Source organism: Dermacentor variabilis, chromosome 10 (genome assembly GCF_050947875.1).
Source record: "Dermacentor variabilis isolate Ectoservices chromosome 10, ASM5094787v1, whole genome shotgun sequence".
NCBI classification, from domain to species: Eukaryota; Metazoa; Arthropoda; class Arachnida; order Ixodida; family Ixodidae; genus Dermacentor; species Dermacentor variabilis.
Genome location: NC_134577.1, coordinates 46,025,599 through 46,051,743, shown reverse-complemented (window position 1 = coordinate 46,051,743; position 26,145 = coordinate 46,025,599). Strand labels below are relative to the sequence as shown.

Genomic DNA, 26,145 nt, shown 5'->3' with positions numbered 1-26,145 from the left:
TGAAATTGTAAGCTAAAGGTTGTTTTGCCGAGCTCGGTCTTCCATTTTTGTAGAATACAATGTAGTCCATCCTTAACTACAGTAGACATTGTTAATTCGATCCCGCCTGAAGGCCAGCAGCCATGCATTTATATGGGCCCAAACCTGCATTATTTTTATCCAAAAGTTGACTCTTTCTGGATAATTCGAACTTGGCCAGTTCGCACGCATATTCCAAGACTTATGGCGACCTCCATGGCAACCTCTTTAGGGGCAGAGTCCGTCTCGGCAGAGCTTACAAGACAGTGAATGCGTTGACCGTGTTTTTTTTTCTCCCACTTTCGAAAACTGCTATTTTCGGCCTGCCGTGGGTAGATTCTCGAGCAATAAATGTACCTTACCTTGTTTGGTTATGCTACTTACCAGATCCTAAGAGGCTTTTCTTTTTCCTTTTTTCCCATGACAATTGGACTGAAAATTGCCTGCGCAGTGCAGTCGGACTGGATACCAAAACCGCCTTCGCAGCATTCATATTCTTTAGCGCATGACATGGATGTATTGCAGCGAAGACGATTTTAAAAACTGTGCGGTGAAGCTGGAAACCAGCTGCCTTTGTGCACACATTAAATCCTTGCCCATTTCTCTTCCTTCAAACTCGGGTGCGCGTTAGTTTTCTACTTTGTTTAGGAGCCTCAATGTCATTTCCATGTTACTTTTCTACTTTGGACTCGTAGAAAGCGAGCACACATTTGATTTGGGGGCACGTTACAATCTGGCAAATGCTGCCAAATGAATCGGTGGTGCTTTCTGGCATTTTTTTTCTACACCTTGTTTATTTCAACCCACTGGACAATTCAAACGGATTCGTTGGTCCCTTGAGGGTCAAAGTAACGGAAGTTGACAGTATACAAGATGAACTAGGTCTTAGCAGACATATCAATATCTATGGTGTCTTTAGTATCCCTTTAATGGCGCTGATGTTTTTTAGTTTTTGATTTCGGCTTGCTGTGTTTTCAGAAATATATTGCAAATGGAGACTTCCAATGCATGATGCCAACATAGCCTGGCATGCATAGTAATGCATAGTGTAAACATATTGCTTGTCTCTCAATTCCATTTTGAGTGGCCACAATTAACAGTGTATATACTTATGCTGGTGAGAAGCTAATTTGTGAACTTTAGTTGGAGCCCATTGGCTGTCATCGCGCCATTCCAGACACTGACTGCTGCAAATAATTTGTTGCTTTGAAACACGTTATGTGCAGCGCACTACCTTTTATGTTTTTCGGAATCGATGCCTGCTGCAACACCTGTTGCACACACCTAAATTGGTGCCTAGTTACAGGCACTGTTTTCATACAGAAAGACAGCGGTACACATCAGAGATAAAATGCAGGTAGGTTGTATTGTGTTCGAAATCGGACGTGGAACACAACAGGTCATGTAGAGCAATAGAACGGGTGCTAAAGGAAGGGGAATGCAATTCAGGGTGAGAGAGTATTAGAATGTTGAAGAAATCTGCAGGCATTTGTCCGGCTGTATATATATATTTAGGCTGACGAGGATGACAATAATGCGTCTCTTTCCTTTGCTCTCTAAGGCACAACAACATGACCGGGAGGTGGCTGTCGCCGCTCAGGGCAGTGTGGATGCCCGGATGCGACGAGCTCTTCCTAGTCGGCAGCATGGAGTACCCGCGGCGCATCGAGGTCTACTCGAGCAGTGGCACGCTGCTGTACAAGTTCATGGGCGAAAGCCTGGCTTCGGTCTGCTCACTCATCGATGTCCACCCCGAACGTCTCATCATTGCCGGCGGCAACTCCAGTGGCAAGCTGCACATCCTCGTCGAGCCATAGGTTGCGAAAGCATCGCAGCTTTCAACCTCAAACCAGCGCTGCAGTAGCCCAACAGTGCAGAAGAGGCTGCGTACTTGTCACCAATGTAAAAATGTGCTGCAGCGGCTTTCAGAACGCACAAATCGCGAAGAAACTCGCTCTCATTGCAGCCTTGATTTGAGCACCGCATTGGTCATAGTGGTGGAAACAGAGCAAGCACAATGGACACAGCAAAGATCATGCGACACAAGCAATAGTGTTGCGCCTTGTTTCTGCTGTCCTGTATGCTGGTGTCCTAGTGCCTGTCCTTGTCACCTTTTTGCATGCATCTTTTTAACTCTAAGCAGAGCAGTGGACTAAAGGACTTTTACCTTGAGCCAACCTCTCTATCTTTCTTTGAATAAAGTGATCTTTATTTTCCTTGCGCCAGCTTTGTTTCCACTGCCGTGAACCTAATTCGACTCAGCATGCTTGCTGACGTAGGTCACACAGGAGTCAACAATGCAGCTCTGTTTCTAGCAGCATGCATTGGTTGCTGCAAGGGAGTTCGTGACTCTTTGTGGGTTTTCTGTTCTGGATACTTCTGCTGACAGCTGTATATATGAAGTTGCAGACAGAACACAGTTGTAACCTATTTTACGTCTTTTTATTTGAAGGTTTTTGCATTTGTTGCAGTCCCAGTGAAAGTCTGTTGGCCATTGCTTCTAGACGTATATTGTAAAGGTGTGTCTCGGCCGTGAGACACGAGGCAAGACAAAGTGCGGTGAATATCCTTGCAGCTTGTGTTGTGTGAGATGCTTTTATTGTATAAAAAGACCCTGCTCGTAGCTTCAAGAAAGTGGAGAAATGCATTGCTAAAGGAAAAAGAAACACACTGTCTCTCTCTTCCGTTATACATAGGAAAAAAAAAAACTAGGCTTGGGAAAAGAAAGTACATCTGGCACTCTTTATCACTAGTGCTATTATCACTTCCACTAAAGCAGCACCGAAACACGAAATATACAATACATATATGTATTTAAAGACTCAAGCCAAACTATAATGTCCCTAGAAAAAAGGTTGACTAGGCTGTTTATCCACAGTGAAAAAGCACAGCTTATCAAACCATGCTATAAGTCGTCATTTGTAGCACTATAACTGTGTGCCCACCGCAGCTTAAGGACTATTGGCACGGCACAGTTGCACGGCGCGGCATTGTCTAGCCGGTCATCTCTCTACTAAAACGTAGGTGTTCGTTCAGGCACGTCACCTTCTGAACTTAAAAACCTAGAAATTGCACTTGTGCTGTGGAAGGCCTTACGACATGATCTCATGTGTTGGCCTCCCTAACTCTTGGCGAAAGCTTGATAATAAAAACCAGCGCCTGAAATGTTCGTCAGCAGGCTAAAAGAACTTTTCATACCAGTGGCATATGTCTACTTGTTCTTTTGAAGCATGAATTCTGTATTAACCACCATTTGGAACCTTAATAAAGCTTCTTAGTATGGGACTTGTGTGCAAAGCTGTCAAATTGCTGGTGCTTGCCATTTTTCTCATCCGAACACATAGACTGGCGCATGTCGCTGTGCTGTTCTGCTCGCCAACCACAGAACTCTGTGCACATCTGTCGTGTAGAGGCAAGTGGCAAGCCTGCCAGGCTGCTCTGCAGTCTCTTGTTCAAAGATCACGGTGGTTAACATTCTCTGGAGACCATTAGGAAAGATGGCTTTCAAGAGGTTGCACCAAGTCCCCGAGAGAACTTCTGCTTTCCCTTGAAGTGCAGACCGTTCTCGCCATTGGTGCACAGGGGCCTCAGCAATGTGAAGTCAGCCTGGTCATCACCATCGTCGAGGTTTGCCAACTGGTACAGAGAGCGATCCGGCTCATTAGTCGGCGCATACTTTTCACCTCGCTTCGCCGCCGTCAGCCAGAGGGCACCGAAGTTGAGGCAACACAGCGTGACAACACTCACGTTGACGTACACTAGGACAGCCGGCTCGCGCTCAATGAGTCGACTGGCGAGGAACGGCAGGGCCATTTCCCCAAAAGCCGCGCCAAGCAGAACAACAGACGCCGCGCGGTTCGTGACGCGCATGTGGCGTTCGAGCCAGGCCAGTGACGTTGGCAAGACAGAGGCCATTCCGACGCCCAAGACACCGACTCCTGTCCAGAGCAGAGACTCCATCCTGTCAGCACCTGCCACGAGCAAGACGGACGCGAGGAAGCAAATGCCAAGGTCGCCAAGGAGCATGTTCCGACATGACACTTTGATCGCGATGGGTATCGCGAGAAAACGCGCGGCCGCGAAGCTGCCCCAGAAGACGTATGTCAGGGCGTAGCCGTGGGGGTGGGCTGCATATATTTGGAGCAATTCACCCACTGCAGCTTCCATTCCCATGTAGAGAAAAAAGAAAAGTGAGCTCAGCAAGACCAGGCTGTGCTTGCCGGAAGGCCCTGGTGTCTTGATGTCTTCCTCTTGGCGTGACCGCGAGTCACGTGGACTCGTGCACAGGAATGCTAGAAACACCACCGACACGACAAAGAGGTATGCTCCAAGGATGGCGTAGACAAACTCCAGCTTTCCAATCCTGTTCTCTATGAACTTGTGTGTAATCCATGCAGTGAGCCCCGTTTCAGCTGTTGGCGATGGCTTTTCAAGCAGGGTCGATTTAGTAGTGAATGACGGTGGCTTTATATCTGAGCTGCTTTCGTTTGACATGTTTGTGGCAGCTACGACAGCTGGCAGTGTGGGCTCAGGTGAGGCTGTCACTGGCTCAAGCGTTTGAACACCCAGGTTTGGTGGTTTCACAGGTTGTTGTGGTGTTTCTGTAGTCAAGTGCTTGATGCTTGTTTTGTTATCCTCTGTGAGCAGTTGATTTTTTGTTGGTACAGAAGCAACAGTTGTTTCTGGAGGGTCAACACTTCCTTCCGTTGTCCTTATGCTAGTATGTATTATACCCGTAGTTCTAGGAGCAACTGGGTCTTCGGTGGGCTGGTCAGGCGGTGCCTCTGTAGTTAGCACCTCTTGTGTGAGTGGAGCTGTGACAGGTTCCGTCACATCAGGTTTGATGGTTGTAGAAACAGCGATACTCTTCGTTGTTGCTGCTTTGCTGGCATTTCCTTCACTGATCGTGGGATACCTTGTGCTTTTGCTGGAAGTCGCAGGCTGTAACGTAATAGCTACACTTGCTGGTACCTGAGTGTCATTAGTATGCATTTGCAATGTCCCTTCTTTTCCAGTTTTACTGGAATTGTTCACAATCTGTGGTGCTGATGTGCTGTTTCCATCAGTACTCTCTGTCTTGTTGCCCTCATCTGGTAGTAACGCCGGTGGAAATGTCCCCACTGCTGCTGGGGTTGATGGACTCTTAGAGGGTGCAAGGGAGCTACTGGTTACATTCGATTTCACAGATGTCACATTGGTGTGCGCAGATGAGTTGGTTGAATTAGGAGCTGCCGCAGCTACAGTGCCTTTGGTTGTCTTCTGCGACTTGCGATCCCACTTGTCTTGGTTCTTTGGTCCTTCAGCATAGATTGGTTTGGTTGGCTTCTTAGGTATTGTTGAGCTTGGGGCCACAGTGGTAGTTGATGTCCGATCAGCACTGTTATCTATTCTTGAAGTGTCATTAGAGTCGGCATTGCTTAAGTTCTGGAATGCTTGCTGTGCTGTTTGATCCGTCGTGCTGGTTTCATTTTGCAATGTGCTTTCATTATGCAATGTGCTTTCATTATGCAATGTGCTTTCGTTATGCAATGTGCTTTCATTCAGCACTGTGCTCCCACTATGCATCGTGGATGCATTAAGAAAGGAGGGCAACTGAGGTTCAGTATGTTCAAGCTGCTCAACTATGCTTCGCCGATGCCGCGAGAGGCCTTCTGTAGGTGGAGAGTCCATCCACTTCGGTGTAACGTGTGAATGATGTCGGTTGACCCCGATGCCGTGGTGTATTCCGATTGGGGGGATGTGAGCGTAGGTCACCGGTGCCAAAGAAGTGTTGAAGCTATGCGCCGGTGCAATTCCACCAAGTGAGGCAGGTGAAAGGAATGGCTCGGCGATCAGTGGTGCGACGAGGGCTCCGAGGGCAAAGCAGAAGTGCAGCGCTTGCATCAGGGGTGCACTGTGACGGCCCCACAGGTCCAGGCACCAAACGTTACCACCTGCAATCAGCATGTCCAAAGCACATTTGTAGCAATGCAACTTTCATTCTGGGCGATTAACTCGAAATGCCAGATAACAGCGATCTAGTACCCTCATTATTTACTCGTCTCAACTAGAAGTCATAGGGCATTAACGTTTTGTATAGAATTTACTCTGTTTTTGAGACTTGAAAGTTGAACTTGTCAAGTTCCTGCATGCCTGCAACAGATTCACACTTTTGGGGAAAGCTGTTTTGCACAGAACAGAATAAAAAGTAGTGCAGCTTGGGTAATTTACTTGCTAGTCTATTTTGTGAGCACTATTACTGTCGAAAGTATTTATGAGGGGCGGGCTCCATGAAAAAGCTAAATGTCAGCACAGTTTGTGCTTGTAGCCAGCAAAACAGCAGTATATTATGTTGGTCATATGTATTAAAGCATGCTGCATGATCAGGCTGCTTAAATATTCAGCTATTCTGTGGATCCCATTACCTACAAACTTTTGGTGCCGATAGTTGATTTGCAGTGTTAGCTATGTCCATAGAATCAATTGGCTGTGTCTGTCAGTCCGAGTAGGGACTTGGCAAACAGCAGGATACCTGCCTCATCCATATACCCCGCTTCCTAAACCCAGGCTCATGTAGTGTTCCTTGCATGCTGTCTCATCTTCTGTTCCAGTCAATGTCTGCTCATTTTTGAGTGATGCTCGTATCAAAAAAGAAAAAACAAATGTTCACATTGCAGAAAAAGGTATTTTTAAAATTTTGTACAGTGTGCAGACAAAAATATGCCTAAGGCACAGGCATTCTCATCACCATCAGCCAAAATAGCATATTGACTGCAAGAAAAGCGTTTCCAACAATACAGCGATTTCCTTCTGTCTGAATATCCCCATCATTACTGTCTTCCAAATTGCTAAATGTTTTTTTAATGTCTGTGCCTACTGCCATAACAGATACACAAGACTGACCTCATCGTGTTCACAGCCCATGCCCACAGCTGCTTGACCACTGCTTTAAGGCTCCCATAGAAATCACGGGTACTTCACTGGTTTTTCTACAATTGGAAGAGCTGCCATTGAGAAAGCTTCATCTTTCATTGTAGTTAACGAGAAATAATTGTGAGAAACCGAAGGGCTTGATTTATTGTTAGTGTTGTACGTGCACATATGAGCAGAGCAGTGTCCACTATCATCATCACTGTGACCACTCTCGTCAACAAGACAGCGAGGCATGAGCGCATGATCTTTGGAACAACTGGCTTAACTTGTAGCCTTGTGAATACTGCCAGGTTCTTAGACTTCAATAAATATCTGTCTTTTACCACATGGGCTATCCCATCCCTTGTTTGTATTGTGCCCAAGGAAAGCATACAGAGAAATCTTACCACTAGCAAGTTGCCTTTTCCACTTCTGTTTTCCTTATTATTTGTACATTTCAATGAAAGGAACAGATGATTTCCCCTATACTTCCATTGGCTTCATTTTGTGATTTAAGTGAGCTGTGTGCTGGCCTCGCAATGCTTCTTAGAGGAGTGTTTCACATTTGCATAAGTTAATTTCCAGCACATAATTTACGAAATGATTTTGTGGTTGTCATGATTTACTTCCGCTGCATCAATGTTTCAAGTGAACAGCCAGCGTGCACAGCTGTAGTCGCTATGGTGCCCCACCTGTGTCAAGAAATCCCATGGTGATGCCAGTGATTGCTGAACATGCCATCAGGGTTGCCAGCTGGACGCAGAAGGGCATCACTATGATGCCAACGGATGTAGCGAAGATGCTTAGGAAAAGCAGGAACTGTCGGTTGTACCAGTCGAAGAGAAAACCACCTGCACAGAGGGAAGTGGGCCGGGAATGCATTCTTCGCTTGTGTACTAATACGGACAGGAGGAGCTCAGCTGAAAGCATTGCAGTATGGGCCTTTCGCACTAGTTAAATGTGTTGCACAAATGGTCAGCTTGTGGACCTTTTTGTTAGGTTTGGCTCATACAAACTACAAAAGAAACAATCGGTGATTTGTTCAGCTCAAAAGGCTCACTTAGATGTAAACAGCAGTTAGCATTAAAAAAATTTAATTGTGGGGTTTTAAATGCCAAAACGACAATTCAATTATGAGGCATGCCGTAGTGCGGGACTCCAGGATAATTTGGACTGCCAGGGGTTCTTTAATGCGCACCTGAATCTAAGTACACACGTGTTTGCATTTCGCCCCCATTGAAATTTGGCCGCCATGGCTGGGATTTCATCCCACGACCTCGTGCTTAGCAGCCCAACACCATAGCCACTAAGCAGCCACGGCAGGTAGTAGTTAACTTTGCTGTGGTGCTTATGCTGGGAATATGAAGTAGTCTCAAGAGTTAAAAGGGACAGAAGGATCGTCAAGTGGGCAAATTGGTAAAGTGTCCCAGAGAAAGAGAGAATGGGACAGGGACACAAGCGTTGATGTCGTCCTCTCTTTTGTCTCCCTGTCCTGTTTGGGATGCTACAGCATTAACTGCATCAAACCAGTCTAGCCTGGTAGACTAACCTTTCAAAGCTCAGCATTTAACTGGCTGAGATAGATTATTGTCAATGAAAATCAAGACAAAACTTATTCAACTGTGTGCACTTGGCTACAGTGCCTGTAATGGTCATTGTGATGGCACTGATTTCATCGTTCTTCTTAGCTTATTGTTTGGGTTTGTTCCGCTTATGAAGAGCCCACAAAATGATCCTCTTTATAGAAGGATTATACATCCCAGACTATACATTGCCAACGTCTATGGTGATGGGGGAAGCCAGTGTGATAATTTTAACGCAATGTTTCCAGCAGTATTTCGCTTTCGCTTCCTTTCTGACACAAGTCTCCGCTTAGGGTAAGAGAGCTAGCTATATGCAGTTGAGGAATTGTAAGCGTGGGCTCAAATCATGGATGCACCCCTTTGTGGTAGTGTATTACATGCAAGCACAGCCCATGCACATGTGAGAGCAACAACAGTACAATGCTCTGAGCCTAGCTCAGCTGCCGTGCACGGACAGGTGAATAGCAACTGAAACAAGATGTAGAACTCCTACTAAGTCGCAACCATTTGAAATCTTGGGCACATTTTTCATATGAAACTTCATGCACCGGTTCCATGAAACATCAGCCATGAGATACTGTTGAGAAAAGAATTACCTATTAGGCAGCCAAATATGTAGCCACCATAGCGTGCTGTGTAGAAGTGTTGTATGTCAGCTTCAGCATTGGTTCTCTTTTGAAGGTCTTGGATCGTTGCAGTTGGGATGGCAAAGCAAAGGCCCTGCAAATATGAGCAAGCATGATTCAATCACAACCATCTAGCTTGTTGATTGGTTAAAGCTCCAGGACACTGCTGTGTCAGCAGGCCATGCAAGAGCCAGGGTTGTTAGGTTTGGCTCCTTTGAGACAAACTGGCTACTTTTGAAGGCTTGTGCCAGGAAAATTTTCAGGTTTGCTACTTGGCTACCTTAAAGTCAACATTTTTATAAAAACTACAGATAAACCAGACAAAATATTACAAATAAATGGTACAATTTGTTGTACTATGCCTTTTATGACACACAAGGTGCAACGACCGTCCTCGCCATGTGCATTTGAAAGGGAGGACACAACCTTCATCTTGCAACTGACAAAATTAATTCAACAGAAGCACCTTCTAGCCCATTCCATGGGACGTCTCATATTATAGTTGAGTGCTCACGTAATTATAAGGTGGAAAGAGGAGTTTTATTACAGTTGCGTGATGAAATTGAGTAAAGACATGCGAGAACATATAGATATATGGCTATAACAACTACTAGAAAATCACCAAAGTGATAAATCGTGACTAGTATATGATATTCCCTTGCAAAGGTGAGAAATGCACAAGGATACATTGATGAATGACTATAGAGTGAGAATTGTTCACGGTACATATTTGCTGGTATTGGAGTTCAATGACAATTACTTCCGCTTACTTAAATAATTTATACAGGGATAACAATTCCCCAATACGAATACAGAGCCTCCAGTTATAACTTGATCCACAAAGTCACATTTTAATTAAGTCAAAGGGCACTAAACATAACCTCCAAAACAGGCAGTTCATAACTGGCTACAGCAAGTTTTCTTAATTGGCCATGGCAGCAACCTGGCGACATTTTTGGCTACTTTTGTAGCACGTGCAATCAACTGGCTACTTTTTTTGGCTACTTTTCATGATTTCCTGACTACTACTTGCTTTTTAGACCTGGCAAGAGCATTAGCATAGAATTCTGACAGGCTCGTGATTCAAGCTCAATTCAATTGCAATTCTCGTTAAACCAAACAAGTCTCGAAATGGTGGCTGACCACACTGTTTTCAGTAGCAAAATAGGGTTCCTTATGTGGCAAAAAGCAGTAGGAAAGAACATCTATATATGACTAGGTAGTCAAAACATGGCTCGCACAGACATATGGGTCAGTACTGATTGACAGGTGTGACTTCAGCGTACTTGCTGGCTTTTATCTTTCAGCATTTTACTTTATGTAAGGTTTCATAGAAACAGTAATAATTTGGCTCACACGTCCATTTTTTGATGAACTAAATCGTGGTTTAGATATCTCTAAATATGTCAGTTAGTTTGGTACGGATGCCGTGACTCAAATGATTGTGTGCAGCTTGTCCAAACGTGTGGCATATCTCATTTACAATACCTGTCCGCGCTTTCCCTCCCTTTCCAATCAGAGCATATATGTTTTTAATTCCTTGAACAGCGACTTCTTGCTAGGGCACGAGATAAGGTTTGCAGAGAGCCCCCGGTGTCTCTGTCTTATCTTTCTTTGTGGTTTATGGCAATACCTCTGCGCGACATTGACCCATTCACCGCAGTCCAAGGCAACGCGCCGTGAATATCCGACAACACTTAGCCTACGCTACCTATCACAATACGCAACAGAAATGGTGCAGTAGCAGATGAGAACCAGCTAATACAATGATATAGCCAGCTTCTTTTTTTTACTGCCGCGTGAACGGTGTCGTGCGATCGCACCGGCGGGGTAATTAAAACTGTGCTCTCGTTTCGCCACATGTTCGCCGTTGCCACGGCGTCTGACGCGAGGGTGCCGTAACTAGCTGCAACAGTTGCCGTGCAAGCGCACTCCCGATTGCGTAAACGCACTGCGCCGGCCGACTCACCAGGCCAAAAAACGATAGGCACAGATTGACAGTCCGCGCAACAGTGAGGCGGCCCCCCGAGTTCGCGGCGTGGTTTCTGGACACTACGCCGTGGCGAGAAGAAAGCTTGTTCGTGAGCAGTCCGGTCTGATCAAAGACCAGCTCTTCCTCGTCGTCGCTGCGCTGGAAGGAGTCCCTCGTCGAGGCCATCATTTTTGCGGCCGTGCGAAGTTTTTATCTCACCGTGCGGCGATCCCCGCGAATAGACGTTAACGCCTTTCTCACATCGTTACACTACTGCCGGCACGGGCGAGGGGCTCAATCAGCGACTTGTGTTTACGCGCCGCAGGCTCATTTGTGGCGCAGTAAACGCGGCTGATTGACGGCGAGCATCCTCGTAAAGAAGCGGCACCGAACGACGCCAAGGGCGAAACTGGCTCCGTGCACGCACACACTACTGTGATCGGGGTCGTCGGACGAGTCGCTGCTGGAGGAATTCCACACCAGTCGGAGACGCGGAAAACAGCACAAAACACTCCTCCGGCGACGCGTAATCGATGACGCACTGGTAGTGGTTGGCTTATGTCGCTACAACACCGTTCCCCGCAGATTACGCGCAGAAATCCGCAGTGAGCTGCCAAATCTTTGGTCTCTCTCTCTCTTTCTCTCTCCCTATTCCGTTACGCAATGTTGCCCGACTCTTCACCGCTTGCTCCCAAATTGAGCGGCCAGTAGCGACGAAAAAAAGAAAAGAGACGTGCGGAGAGTTGACATTTTTCGCGCTATTCTTTGTCGGCTGCTCTCTTATCTTAGTGTTACCATGTGTTACCCCTGAAACCGTGCTCAAGCCACCTGCGGAATGCGAAGACCTGCTCGGCATTAAATGGAGAACGGATGCTAGCAGCTGCGACAGTGTGTGTGTGCGTTCAATCTTTGTTGTTTCCGAGCTTGTTACGCGAATAGTCAGGGATCAGAAACACCTTGCTCTATCATTCGCGGAAACCTTTCTAGCTAATAATAATAAAAAAAGTGTATGTCGGTCGGCCGCTTACGAGAAAACGCAGCGTGTGACACCACTGACACAGCGCACGCGTGCGATGTGTTCGTGCAATTTTTGCATAATATTTTCCCTTGTAGCTCCGTGCAACGGAAGCTCCATGTCGGAAGAACAACATCGTTTGGGAGGCGCGCATCCATATGTGACTAACCTTAATCAGAGTGCATGATGTTGATTCGCCCAGACGAGGCACCAATTAAACGTATACGTTCCACAATAACGAAATACGTTTTCATGCCTAATTATAAGCAGACGACGGGACAATGAAGTGGGGTTGTCCAGATTATCATTTTTGTTCGCTTTCCGAGTCCTTCGCTTATATTAAAGCACGAATAAGCAGTCACGACCGCAAACAATTGGTCTTTCGACGAGGCCACGCCGCGCACGGATTTATAATGCGTGAGGTCACGATCAGGGCTGATGCCTGTACCGCCATAGGAGATTATATTTAGACTGGGCTTTGTCTCCGCGGGTTGCAAAGCGCGTTTTCCTACTGGCCTGCACTTGACGGAGCGTTGCTGTAAGTAACAACTGATCCTTAATTATTACAATTTTTTTTTACTTGTAGGCATATACGTTCTAAGAACAATTTGCGCGCTTTCGGGCCATATACCTTGTCCTCCACCACGTTTCTTGCTTGCATTTCCGGCCTCCGTAACGTTGCACAAAAGTACAAGATAATCCTCGAAAGGTGCAAACATTTTGTAGCGTTTATACATATCATTATGTCTTGCAGAAAACTAAACGCGCTTGCCAGCTATTCTTCTTTTTCTTTTTTACTCAGCATTATTTCTCTCTCCTGCTGTCATACGTGCGAAGTTATGGGCTTGATAATGTGAACAGGTATATTCCATCTCGACATATGTCCTGCATTCCTGCATATAATGCATTCCTTCCGCTGTTTGTGTCGCAGTTAAGCAGCTGCACACTTGAAGCTTTCTTTCGTGCGTGTGTTTTAAATTTCGCCAATATGTAACAGCGAAAAAGGAAGGTGGTAAGAAAAGGAAAAAGGTAAGCGTCGCCGTCTGTTGTTTCGTAGTGTTCCTTTTACGTGCTGCTTTGCTTGACAACTCGTCCGAACAACACCCCACATGTTCAACTTTGTCACGGATATAATCGTCATAGGATAATCGACACCTTACCGTTCATAATTACAAAGCAAGAAATAATAATAATAATAATATTAAATACTACTACTACTACTACTACTACTACTACTACTACTACTACTACTACTACTACTACTAATAATAATAATAATAATAATAATAATAATAATAATAATAACGAATATAAGACGTTATGAACAACACAAACACCGAATAAAAATTTAGTGGCGATTTAGCGGCAAATGCGAGAGAAATGTTTTATGTCTAACTTCTGTTAGGTTTCGGGTCCACGATTTAAAAAAAAAATAAAAGCACCCGCCGTGGTTGATCAGTGGCTATGGTGTTGGGCTGCTGAGCACGAGGTCGCGGGATCGAATCCCGGCCACGGCGGCCGCATTTCGATGGGGGCGAAATGCGAAAACACCCGTGTGCTTAGATTTAGGTGCACGTTAAAGAACCACAGGTGGTCAAAATTTCCGGAGTCCTCCACTACGGCGTGCCTCATAATCAGAAAGTGGTTTTGGCACGTAAAACCCCAAATATTATTATTATTATTTAAAAAAGCGTTCACCACATTGCAAAGTTAGCTCACTCGACACACGTCCTGTCTCTTCGAGGGTCGAAGTGCAACTGACGGTGATATATATATATGTATATATATATATATATATATATATATATATATATATATATATATATATATATATATATATATATGCGCCGGTTGTCCAACTTGAGCCAAGTTTTCAAAAAATGCAAATTCCACGTAGCTGGACAGAACCAAGGTAATGTTGTTGACCGTCGCTCGGAGATACTCAGACAATTTTTTTCACCCAGACCTAGACAGGAGGCAAGCACGGGACTGGCGCCGCCTGCAAACAAACACTTTCCCGCATTTATACATGGCTACACGAAATGTACCCAGACAAATACAGCAACTAATGCCCGTGGTGCGAAGGAACACCGACATTGGATTAACACATCACATTCCAGTGTGCGTTACGTCCGGCGGCTGCCACCTCGCCGCTGCTAGACAACACGCTCCATAACTGGTCGTGGGAGGCGCGACCCGCGGAAGTGGAATTGGGAAGCCAACCGGCGACCCTTGACCAGGCCCGGCGAGCCGCTGTAACCGGTGGGGCCCTGGAGGAGGGGCTCCACCCACCATAACCAAACAACCTATACCTACAACAAACGTTTACTCTCTCTCTCTCTCTCAGACCATTTTTCGCATTCCACCTATTGATTAATCTACTGCTCAAACGTTATAACTTCATGAGATGCGTCAATGAGAAAATTGTAGAGCAACATGAAAAGCTTCCAATCGCGAGATATATTGAGCAATACGTGGTAAATAAGAGCGTTTTTCCAAGCATGAGAGGAGCCCGCGAATATGTGCCGCGAGCGGCCATCGCGCGGCTTTCGTGTATTCGCGAGCTTCTTTCATGCCTGGATGTTTTTCATGTTGCTCTACAGTTTTCTCATTGACACTTTTAATTTAATAATTACATGTGAGAGGTTAATTGATTAATTAATTAAGAGTAATTGTGTAACTAGGTGGAATGCAAAAAATAATACGAGTATCTCCAAGCGACAGCAAGCAAAGATTACCTTGGTTCTGTCTAGCTACGTGGCATTAGCGTATTCTTAAAGTTTGACTCAAGTTAAGTGGGACACGGTATACCTTTATTACGCATACTTGGCCGGTTTCCCACTCTTCACACGCATACACTATTTTCTGCTTTGACGCTCCTAACGCTAACGCATTAGAAGTTGGAAGGCGATTCAACGTATAGTTGTCGGCAATGAAAGCAATGCCTCCATAGTGATATGGGGGTGAAAATGGCGGCGGAGTCACTATGCGCGGCACTCCATCAAACTGTTTAAATTCGTTGACTGCACTATAGTCAGCATCGACCCACATTTTTCAGACTGCACATATGCCAACGGGAACGGCCCACATTTCGACTGCACTACTTTCCGGATCCGAACACATATTTAGATAACACAATCTTCAGAGTCGGCTCGCGAGAAAAGCTAGGTATACCCGACACAGAGAAGTGCCGGAAGTCACTAGATAAGAAAGACATTGTCTTCAAAATGGCGCAATGCTCCTTGCGATATGTAGTGCCGATGGAAGAGCGTCAAAATTACGTTCGAGGCGCGCTCTACAGGCATTACTGCCTCCATACGATATGGTACACAGGAATTTGGTACCGCAGATAAAGAAGCGCAATTGTGTGGTTTGCACCCTAAACAAAGCAATACGTGTAATGACAGTGCAAGTGAATAATTTTTTTTTTCGTGCCGGTTGTAAACTGACTATAAAACCACGTGTTCTTGTTTGCATTTGCTCTCTTCGTCACTTGTTGAGCTCGATCGAGCCGGATGCAGAAGCGCTTGCACTTTGACTTTGGTACAGGTAGCCCAGTGGTGGCCACAATTAACCCGGAATCCGTCATTATATGTACTGCGTCTATATCAGTCGATAATTTTTTTTTTACTTATCTGTGTCCGATACTTTATTTCAGGAACGCTATGGAACGGAAAGGTTAGTCACCGTTACCAGGCGTAAAGACACGACGGAACTAAGCGCGCAAACGAATGGTGGCGGTACGTGTTTGGGGACAAGTTAAGCCTAAACGAGTGTAATCTTTTAGGGGACGTTTTTCTGTCACAACGATAATCGACACGTGTCTTGCTTGCGTTTCTTTTCTTGAAAACGCTGCGTTCGCTGTACTTTCCCGTCGAAAATGCTGTGTCACTCTGATAACGCGCAAGCCGTTCGTGGCTTGAACGTAGCGGGCTCGCAGCGTTAAAGGAAAGAAATGCGGGCAAGGCAGATGACGGTTATCGTTGTGGAACAAGATACGACTGAAAGAGATGTAGCGTTTAGGCCAGAAATGCACTCGGCAAAGTGATGAGTGCGTCCGGTTTTAGGAATGGAGGAAAATGTTTTATTTCGATTATTTACACTGTCTCCAGAAATTGAAGCCCAGTCCACGTAGGAGCATATTAAACGACTGAGTTATCAGGACACGTCAACCCCACACTGGATCAAAGGTCTCCGCTTTTAAAACCGTCGTCTTCCCTAGGAGACTAGACTAGGGAATCTGATGTCTGCATCTCGGCCAATCACAATCGTCGAGTCGGTCTCGAAATCCCTCCTACGAGGTCGCATCGTTCCACCAGCACAGGCCTCGCTCCCGCATACGTGGCAACCACATCGCAATCTGGGAAACTCAATTCGACGCTGCTCCAACGGTATAGTCCTCGATGTTGGCCCCTTTCATCAATAAGTTCAGCTTGACAGGGTCAGCTTCAGATAGAGGGGTCATCGTGGTAATTACCGCTTCCACGGACGACGGCGGTTCTTGTCACCTCGAAGCACGTGCCTCGAAGTGAGCTCCTCTGCGTGCGCGTCACAGTCTATGCATCGGGCTACAGTGTACTAGAATTTTCTAGTACACTGTAGTCGGGCCCCGGCGTCGTCCGGGCGCGCGCTGATGAAAGTACTGCCTCACAGGAAACGTCCAAGGAATGCTCATCGCTGTGGCTTAGATCAAATCACATTCTTATACTCGCGGACAACTTTCAGTGGCAATGAAGGGAAACCTACGGAGGTAAAGCGCGCACAAGTGAGAGCGCTTCTAAATAGAGTCCCGTGTTTTCAACCACGTCAGTTTAAACTGGGGAAGAGAAAACAAATACCGTATCAGCAACAGTTAAATAAGATAAAACACGCCAATGAATGTAAAAGTTCGCTTATTTTGCGGCTTTTCCTTTCTGCCTCAGGGCAAACGCGACACCGTCGCACGTGAAGCTGCGCCGATTCAGCGTCTGTTCCGAGCACCCAAAAGCACTGTCACGTGCAACAGCCACGCGCCCGTAGCTTTCCCTTCACTGCCACGTACAGAAAGCTGTCCGCGAGTATAGAGGTGTTTTAAAGAGCGCATATATTCGCATTTCCATTGCAGTGCACCTTGCAATATCTGACACGAGCTTTTATTACGATCGCAATTATATGCACACTCCAGGCGCATTTTGTTGTCGGCGTCGCCGTGAGGCTCCGTATAAACTCCAAGGACGATAAAGTCGCCGCGCGCCGTATGTTTATGAGCGAGTGAAGTTTGCGAGGGTGAGCCGGCGTTTGCGGCTCGAGCTCGCGAGGGAGGAAAGCGGGGAGAAAGCGCGCTGTCTTCCATCGCGCGCAAGTCTCGGGGTGGGAGGGTGAGGGGCGTTCTACTACGGGCGGTCGCGCGCGCTCACTCGGGCGCGTATTTCCAACTGCTTGTAGGTACTGCGGGGCATGGCACTTGCGGAGACGACGGACGTTTGCGCGCATGCGCGAGTAAGAGCGGGTGCGAGAGAGGAAATGTGGGGAGTTTTGCTCCTTGAAAATACGGCTCTGCCTAGATACTACGAAGGAGTTTCTTGGCGCGCGCTGTATGCGCTTGTCCCTAGGCGTGCCGTCAGAAGTCGCGGGGCCCGGTAGTGCTGAACTTACCACCGCAAGTTGGCGGCTCGAGGCAACTATATTTATTCGATCATGTTTTTACTAATGAAAACAACGTGTCATTATTTCGCATTATTGGTGCACCTCCAGGACACCAAAGCGGCAACAGGGACATCAAAGCTAGAAGCCGCGCGTGTCGATGCGAGGCGCAGCAGGAAGGCCAATTCGCTCGCTGCTGCTGCCGCGCTTCTTCACTCCAGCGTCTTGAAAGTGAGATTTCGCGGTCATCGAGTAAGATGTGTGTTCTTTGCTTGTGCGCGCACGACACCATGCTTGTTAACTTGGTAAGTATGTCTATGTTTACCCGTTTATACGGCCGATAAAGCTACTGTCCTCAGTTCGTATAGGTGTCTACTAATGTGCTATCGCAATTGATGCTTCGTCTTTTGGGCGAAACTGCGACTTTTCTGTGCTGTCGCAAGCAGGTGGTGATAAATGTATGCGGAAAGTGTAGTGCCTCTCTCGTAGGGCTCTCGAAGAGCTTATCGCACGCTCGCAACAGGCCCGCAGGGAGGCGGCGCCGATTCCGAGGCAGCTCTCGTGCAAGCTGGGTTTGCGAAATAGCAGATATGTAGAATAAAGCGCTTGTATTAAACGATACATCATCCTAACTGTTCAGACATACCACCATTTCACCGCCGTTTCGGCTAGTCCATCGGTACAACGGTGGTATAACCGTTGATCGAGACCGACGCTTGTTCGGAGCCGCAACTCTTGACCAGATCTAGATTGCAGGCGAAATGTAAGTTCATAACATTGGGCAAAAATAGGTGCTGTGCTGTCACCTGCCGTCGAATGCGGAAAGCACCCAACGGACGGTGTGCCGGCTTCTGTTTTCGTTTTTCTCTGTGCACCGTGCTAGCGACCTCGTTGTGTTATGCGTGGCTGCTGTTGACCAAGTTGGCAAAACGCAGGTCACCGGTGCGACGACATCATTGGCGTGAGGTGCGTGCAATTTTATTCACACCGGAAGGCCTCTGGCAAGTGATAGGTTTTGTATCTTTTAAATGTTTCCGTGCTAGCGCAAGTCGGCGCGTTTCATGCGGCACAGGTGCTTTGCAATCGTTAAGTCCAGTAGAGATAGATTAAAAAAAAAAAAAAAGAGCCGTGCAGGCATTAGTTGTACTAGGCAATGTTTGCGGAGAACACTTCATCTGAATATGTTGCGTTTTGTAAGTTTCGGGGGCTTGCCTGCTTGTATTTCACGTCCGGGGTCATTGCATTTCAGTGCGACGGCTAATTGTGTATTTTTCTGCTTCTTGCTGGTGGCCTAGAGTATCGCAGTAGAATGGTGACATTTGTCGCAATAAAACGTCGCAAGAACGCCCTGTGTGATTCTGCAGCTCCTAACCACGATAGCTGAAAAAAGTATTCTGCTTTTCCTGCTTAATACATACCAGGGGGGCTCTTCGGATATATTTTAGGTACTTTCGCTTTTTTGGCAACTGCCGTTTCAAGACGAAAAGAAGCGGAGGGGGTGCAGAGAGAGGGGGAGAAAAAGCAGCGTTTCATTCGCTCACCACTTGTGCTGCCTATTATGACATGCATTGATGACGCTGTCCAGCGTTCAGGTGATTGATTTCGACACTCGCAGGTGGAGTTCTCGTGCTTGTATAGTACAGTGACCGTTATGCCCCTTTTTGCGTATAAAGTGGTCTCAAGAAAAGGCCATTTCAGCCTTTTATTCATACGTGGCTGATGTGTACTTACTTGGAGGGAACAAAAACAAAAACATTGAGTAGGGCGGGCTCGGTGTTTGAATGCTGCTCTATATGCACTTGCCAGATAATTTCTGCCAGTAACACATTTGATAAGTGTTTTGCTTGCGTGGATGTTTAAATGGGCACAAGCTACTGCAAGCAGTGTGCTAGTACGACAGTTGGTAACTATTGCAGGTCATGCTAAAGAGACTTATCAGGCTATTTGTGGCACGTAAGTCTGAGGAAGATGTGGGCTGGCGAAACTGTTGCCTCTCAAATAGCAAAAAAGGGTGTGGAACCATGTGTCTTGTGGCTCATTAATTTAGTTTTTAAAGATTATGCAGATGTGGCATATGTTGGAATGTATGGGAAGCAAAGCTTTAGTGAAGCAGTTAATTATATGCTATACAAATAATGGCGCATGACAGGCTCACATGCATGACAAGCTTGGTTATGCATGTCTGCACTGTGTTCTGCTGGACATTGCCAATACAAAAGTCTTTTTGTATGAAGTCAAGTGGACAGGATCGCCACTGTGCACTGCGAAAAATGTATGAGGGGGCATAACTCACACTTGCAGCTTTTTCACACTTCAGCAGATCATTGTAATATAGCCCGAACTGAATTTATGCCTTTAACTATGACATATATCTCAAACCATGGACCAGTGCTGCCTGTGCGTCCCACACTGTGGAGGCACCTTTAACTTTTCCATGAAGCACTGGTCTCAACGACATACTTTAATTCTGTATGTTGTGCGTTTTGTGTATGTCATTTGTGTGTTCTATGTACTGCGAATACCATTTCATTGATTATTGTATTCGCCTTGAATACCATACTAAAGGTACTGCCATGCAAACATATACAGTTTTAATTAAAGAGCCTCTCTCCTTTAAGTTAACCCTGCCACTATATGAGTCATAAGCAGCTGAACTGTTTTTATGCAGGTTGAGAACACCCACCAATTTCCTCAAGTACAGCCACCATGGGCGTCGGTGATGCTGAAGACAGCAGAGATGGTGCCAGGAGGGGTAGCCATGTGTCAAGGCAGCATGCCATCGTGTACCAGCCTACAGATGCTCCGGCATGCCCGCAGTGCCGCATGCTGGACGTGCCGTTCTTCGACACCGATTGCCCTAACTGTCTCAACATCCTGCACAGCGAGGACACCACTGTGCCAGAGATCTTTGCCATCCTTCGCCAGTGGGTGCCACGCACCCAGAAGGACATCAAGACACTCTGTACGGAGGTAAGCAACTACAGCACTTCTGCTTTGGGGCTTTCTTCTGAGGCAGTTCATTTTAGCAATGGTCTAACTTGCACAGTTCATGTTTAACCATGGCATCTCATTCAACATGGCCCTTCTAATGGGTTCTGTGCATAAGTGTTGTGAACCCCAGTGTTTGCTAATGTTGGCATATACCGCCTTGGCCAAAAAAGTGCAATGCAAGTGACTGCAGCCAAAGTAAGATTTAAGCCGTGTAGTGGTGTTGTGATTAATGAGCATGGTCTGCTTTGGCACCATAAAAAAATATATGTTAAGTAGGGTAGTGTTACCAGAAGACCATAAGCAAAACCACTGGAGTGGGCAAACACATTTTGTTCTGCCAGTACGTGGCATTTTGATATGAAGCGTTGGTGACTGTTTGTGTGTTTGTAATTGGCTGAATGTTGCCATCATAATTAACATGCTACGTCAACTGAGAATTGTGATTCTCATAGCCAGGTGCAATTAAGCTGCAACCACTTACAAGATATTTGCGGATATTTAACAGTTTCTTTGTGTTGCCAGAAATGTAATATGGTGTTCTCACCAAAGTAATTTGTTTTCAAGTTGTTAGGCTGCAAATGGAATCAATTAAGGCGATGTCATAAACTTTCATACACTTAAACAGCATCAAAATGACAGACTATGTCATTTTTTCCACAGATGTAGTTGCAATATGCTACTACTCAGGACTGTGCTTTACCACCTCCTGACATAATTTGCTCACCAACTAATCTACTGATGCTTATAAGGGCATGGGGAACACCTGGAGAAGTCCACATTTAAAGCATCATAAATGCACGAGGCCATGATCCCAGAATCTTCTCTTTCGTAAAGGTCCTGTCATCTAATTTCCCTAAAATTGTCTGAAGGGCAAGCTTTTGATCTTCGTATGGTCTATTGTTTGATGCACAAAGCCACAAAAGCGTCACTGCGTTTGTCAAGGTGCACCAGCCTATAGGGCTGCTTGTGACAAACTGAACGATGAACTCTTCAGCGTGTGCATGCTTGCCGTCAGCATTTCTTTTTCTTTCCTTCTGCACAACCTTTACACTCCATTTTATGCTTGGCAGGTGATGGTATGGGAGCTAAACAAATAGTCGGGTCAAGTGTCACTCCACACGTTTTTGCAGTGCTGCTGGTTTTGATCTGACATTTTCTGTGGAATGACTATACCTCATACATTGTAACTGCAACTTTTGGATGCAAGGTCACAACAAATCGTACATTATTTATCCACCTTTGTGCTTCCAGTGTATGCCATATGCAATGTTTTGGTTGCAAGTGCAAGCATTGCACTATGGCAGTTGGTTGCAGAAGTGTGCCATTCTGCTCATTTGATGGTAAATAGGCTTATATCTGTGATGTCGTCCACATTGTAATTATGCCATTTTTTGCATTATAAAAGTGTGAGAAGCAGTGTTGCATTGAATTGGGCATGATGCGTACTTATATCTTTCTTTCAAATGTGACGCATTAGTTCTTGGTTATGAATGCAAGCAGTGTGAGAAATCTCTTTAGCCTTAATTTGCAGTGTCGCCTGCTATGTGTATAGCCCCCTTTCCCTCTTTTGTAGTGCAGGGTAGCCAACTGAGCTAAACTTGGTTTAATGTCCTTGCCGTCCCATTACCAATTCTCTCCCCCTCACTCCTCCACATTTTAAAGCTCAGCAATGATGTGGTGCAGGTCTTGAAGCGTGGGGCTCACGTCAACGATCGTGACGGTCTGACGGACATGACACTTCTGCACTATGCCTGCAAGTCCGGGGCCACTGGTGTTGGCGATCTGACGAGCTCAACGCAAACTGTGGGCATCCTTCTGGATTATGGCGCAGATCCTACATTGCGCTGTCGTTGGACAGACATGGCTCCGCTTCATTATGCCGCATACTTCGATGTTCCTCCTGTAATTGAATTGCTGCTGAAGGCAACTAAGAGGTCGGGTAGGTAAAATAACTTTTTAACTGGCCTATAGAGGAGAGAAAACGGGGTGGCTTGGTACTGGTTGATGGTTACAACTGGCGGTGTAAGGAAGATAAAGACAGCGACCATGTGTGGGAGTAAAAACAAATGCACCTTTAAGACAGTCTTATTTTGTGTGAGCCTGTAATTTGACATTGAAGAAGCACAACACCATAATCCTTGTCATAGCATTCTAGATTGAAATTGAGCCATCTTCACTCATTGCGGTCGTGAGCCATTACCCAATACATACTACAGGTGGTTATTCCAGTCAGGAGCCATTTTGTGCATTTTGAATGCCATGCGGAAAGAGCTTTCAGGTAAGCAAACACATGATGAGTGATTTATTTTAGCAAAATTTCTTTACTCCTGAGTTTCTCAACGGTACTTGAGCACTGTGTGGTAGTGCTTGAAAGCACCCTCTTGGGGTGAGGCTGGGATAAGCACCGCAGATCTTGGCACCAGAATATGGTCTACTTCCTCTTGCCTTTCTTTTTCCGATCGCTGTAAACAGCGCAGTCTGGCGACATTTGGCGTTCACCTGAAGGAGGAAGGCACTATATTGATCTTCTGATTTACTGAACTAATGCTAGTTTCGTCTATAAAATGCGTGCACAGAAAACATCACCATCCTGTCAGCACTTAGTGCCATAAATCACATGGAAATTGGTTGAAGTGCCATTGAAATAGGGCTGCCCTTGTATGGAGACATTGGGAAATGCGCTTATTAGCTGAAAAATACCTGAAAACTGGTGCTGCCTACCGAAATAACCAGCAAACACGAGCACAGGTGCCTGTTGGGTGTTTCCCGACATCTGACTGGAACCGATATTTTCGCATGGCAAAACGGGTTTGACACATGACCATAAAGATAGAGGTCTTTCTAGGTTTCATGTTTTTCTGAATATGGAGCTTGATGATAGCATCGCATATCACATGCACTTGTTACACTGATAGTCATGTGGACTGCAGCTGAATTGCATTATGTGCGCATGAATCCATGTGCAGTAATTTCAGAGTATCTTTGCACATTCATTTAGTGAAATTTTGTCATTTTGTTTCATTTCACCCCCTACCTTTTCAGAAAACTGCTTTATGAATGTCAAGGTTTCATATTGTTGTCTGACATGCGAAATATAATCTCAACTTTACAATATTGCTATTTTTTATTAGAGCCAATAAAAGGTAATTAATTACAACTGATTCAAGGCGAGCATTTTTCAATGCTATCTCCAATAAGATGAAGTTTGGGTAGTTTTGTTTCATCTCCCGCAGATTCCATGCACTTCTGCTGAACTGGCAAGGTGAACTGGTTTTTGGTGCCCCTACTGTCCATTGTGAAGGACCTACTGTAATCTGAAATATGCTTGTTATGAAAATTCGTTTTTATATCATTGTAAGGGAGTTACCGCTGTCGTTGAAAAAAAGTCTACTATCGTTGCATTATACTGGTGCTAACATATGGGGCAGAAACTTGGGAGGTTCGCAAAGAAGCTCAAGAGCAAGTTAAGGACCGCGCAAAAAGCGATGGAACGAAAAATGTTGGGCGTAATGTTAAGAGACAGGAAGAGAGCAGTGTGGGTTAGAGAGCAAATGGGGATAGCCAATATTCTAGCTGACATTAAGAGAAAGAAATGTAGCTGGGCAGGCCATCTAATGCATAGAGTAGATAAACGACAGACTATTAGAGTCACAGAATAGGTACTAAGGGAAGGGAAATGCAGTTGAGGACAGCAGAAACTAGCTTGGGTGATAAAATTAGAAAATTTGCAGGCAAAAGTTGGAATCAGCTGGTGCAATACAGGGGTAATTGGAGATCCTAGCGAGAGGGCTTCGTCCTGCAGTGGACAAAAAAAAAAGAAATAGGCTGAAGATGGTGATTAAGAGAGTTGCACTATGTTTTAAGTCAGACGTTGGAAGTTCTGACACAAGATGTGCTCACATTTAAGTGAAGCAATGCCGGGCCAGTTGACTGTGTGTTTATGTGCCCTACAAAATATCTCTTGAAACTTTTCAGACATTGACAGCCCCTGCCAGGTGTTTGATGGTGGCACGCCACTCCACATAGCAGCGGCTACTCTCTGTCTGGGAGCTGCTCAGACCCTTGTGGACTGTGGTGCCAGTTTGACCAGTCTGGATAGCTTAGGGAGGATTCCCTTTGGTGGGTGTGAAGTCTGTGGAGGGTTCACTTGTCTCATTCATGAACCGGCCAATGAATGAGCAAGCCTCACTGCTTTCCATTAGCTGATGCACACGGAAGGAGATGCACATTTATGCATGCATTCTCTAATGTTCTTTCCTGTCTTAAATAGGGCATACTATCAATCCCAATATAGTGAACATAGATATAGGGAATTACTGGATGTAATGAAGCGAATGTAAAATTTGGTTGGCAGTGCTTTATTTCAGTAAGTATTCTGCTACTATAACAAATTCAGAAATGCAAGATCTGAGGCAGTATCAATTACAGTGAAGCGAATATGCATTCACTTGGAGATCAAAATGCGTAATCTAGAAGCAAGAATTTGAAATTATCAGCAGTTTTTGCCAGTGGCTTGACTTTGCTGGCCTGCAGCCGGCAAGCCAGCATGCTGATTCCATGTGATCATGTTGATTGCATGGTTAAGTTTCGGTGAAACTGCAAAGCACGTGTTTTTATTTTAACACTGTTCACGTGCCCCATGTTGACATGGCAAGCTACCAAAGAGGCAAACAGAATTTACAGAAGACCCTTTGCTAGCCTGTAGGAGTCATCTTGCTTGCATTACTTTTGTGTAGCCTTGGGCTGCTATCTTGTACGCATTCGAAAAGCCGACATTGAGTTTTGCCTCACACGATTGTCCAGGCTGCACTGATATCGCGGCCTACATCAATTTAGGCCAATCGCGTGAGATGATTTTAAATGTCGACTTTTCGAATGTGTGCGAAATACCAGTCCTGATGGCATTTTTTTTCCACCAATATCAGTGTGTGCAGTTATAATGATTGTCAAATGTCACAAAGGTATTTTGCAAGGATACAATTTCATTATAATGACTTTTGACTGTAAATAAAAATTACATGAGCGGGGCTCAAGTTCTGAAAACTTGCGCACTCACAGTGTACAGATGAAAACATCTCTAAAGTTCAGTAATAGCTACATACCTGCCTAATTGTCGATGTAGCTCAATGGCTATGGCATTGAGCTGCTCAGCATGATGTTATGAATTCAGTTCCCGGCTCCGGCAGCCACATTTCAATGCATTCGAGCGCACTTATATTTTTGTGCACATTAAAGAACTCCAGATGGTCAAAATTAATTCGGAGCTCTCTACTGAGGCGTCCTTCATGACCCACTGTGCTGTTTTAGGACGTTAAGTACCATAATAGACACCTTTCGTAATTGTAAAGCTAGGTTTCTTGCGAGTAGTTTACCCAACTAATGGCGGTGTAGTCATTTTTGCAAACAGTGTGTACAGGCACAGTTTGT

At 45.5% G+C, this 26,145-nt stretch overlaps 3 protein-coding genes across 9 annotated transcripts in view; 2 read left to right on the top strand and 1 right to left on the bottom strand.

Annotated features, from left to right (window-relative positions):
- The window catches only part of LOC142560465 (WD repeat-containing protein 76-like), a 37,395-nt gene extending 34,092 nt beyond the window's left edge, over positions 1-3,303 (top strand). For both annotated transcript variants that reach the window (XM_075672598.1, XM_075672597.1), the window contains exon 14: positions 1,580-3,303. In XM_075672598.1, coding sequence (XP_075528713.1) covers positions 1,580-1,835 — 256 coding nt within the window. In that variant the 3' untranslated portion in view covers positions 1,836-3,303. The remainder of the gene's footprint in view (positions 1-1,579) is intronic.
- Positions 2,648-11,746, bottom strand: LOC142560463 (uncharacterized). The gene is made up of 4 exons (XM_075672594.1): positions 11,088-11,746; positions 9,089-9,212; positions 7,602-7,760; positions 2,648-5,951 (listed from the first exon to the last, which is right to left on the bottom strand). The coding sequence occupies exons 1-4, from the start codon at positions 11,277-11,279 to the stop codon at positions 3,523-3,525; spliced, it is 2,904 nt and encodes a 967-aa protein (XP_075528709.1). The 5' UTR covers positions 11,280-11,746; the 3' UTR covers positions 2,648-3,522.
- Positions 11,747-12,545: 799 nt separating this feature from the next.
- Positions 12,546-26,145, top strand: part of LOC142560462 (CAP-Gly domain-containing linker protein 4-like) — a 35,933-nt gene continuing 22,333 nt past the window's right edge. For 4 of the 6 annotated variants that reach the window (XM_075672590.1, XM_075672588.1, XM_075672593.1 and 1 more), the window contains exons 1-4: positions 18,553-18,693; positions 20,396-20,697; positions 22,402-22,657; positions 24,694-24,837. In XM_075672590.1, coding sequence (XP_075528705.1) covers positions 20,434-20,697; positions 22,402-22,657; positions 24,694-24,837 — 664 coding nt within the window. In that variant the 5' untranslated portion in view covers positions 18,553-18,693; positions 20,396-20,433. Of the gene's footprint in view, positions 12,644-18,552; positions 18,694-20,395; positions 20,698-22,401; positions 22,658-24,693; positions 24,838-26,145 lie in introns of those variants that run through there. The other 2 variants (XM_075672589.1, XM_075672592.1) reach the window with 2 other exon arrangements.

Excerpts from the sequence above, each read along its gene's own strand:
- LOC142560463 (XM_075672594.1), bottom strand. The coding sequence starts at position 11,279 with ATGATGGCCTCGACGAGGGACTCCTTCCAGCGCAGCGACGACGAGGAA. Across the intron at positions 7,761-9,088 it reads CATATTTGGCTGCCTAATAG|GTGGTTTTCTCTTCGACTGG; the intron begins GTAATTCTTTTC and ends CCCTCTGTGCAG. Across the intron at positions 5,952-7,601 it reads CATGGGATTTCTTGACACAG|GTGGTAACGTTTGGTGCCTG; the intron begins GTGGGGCACCAT and ends TGCTGATTGCAG.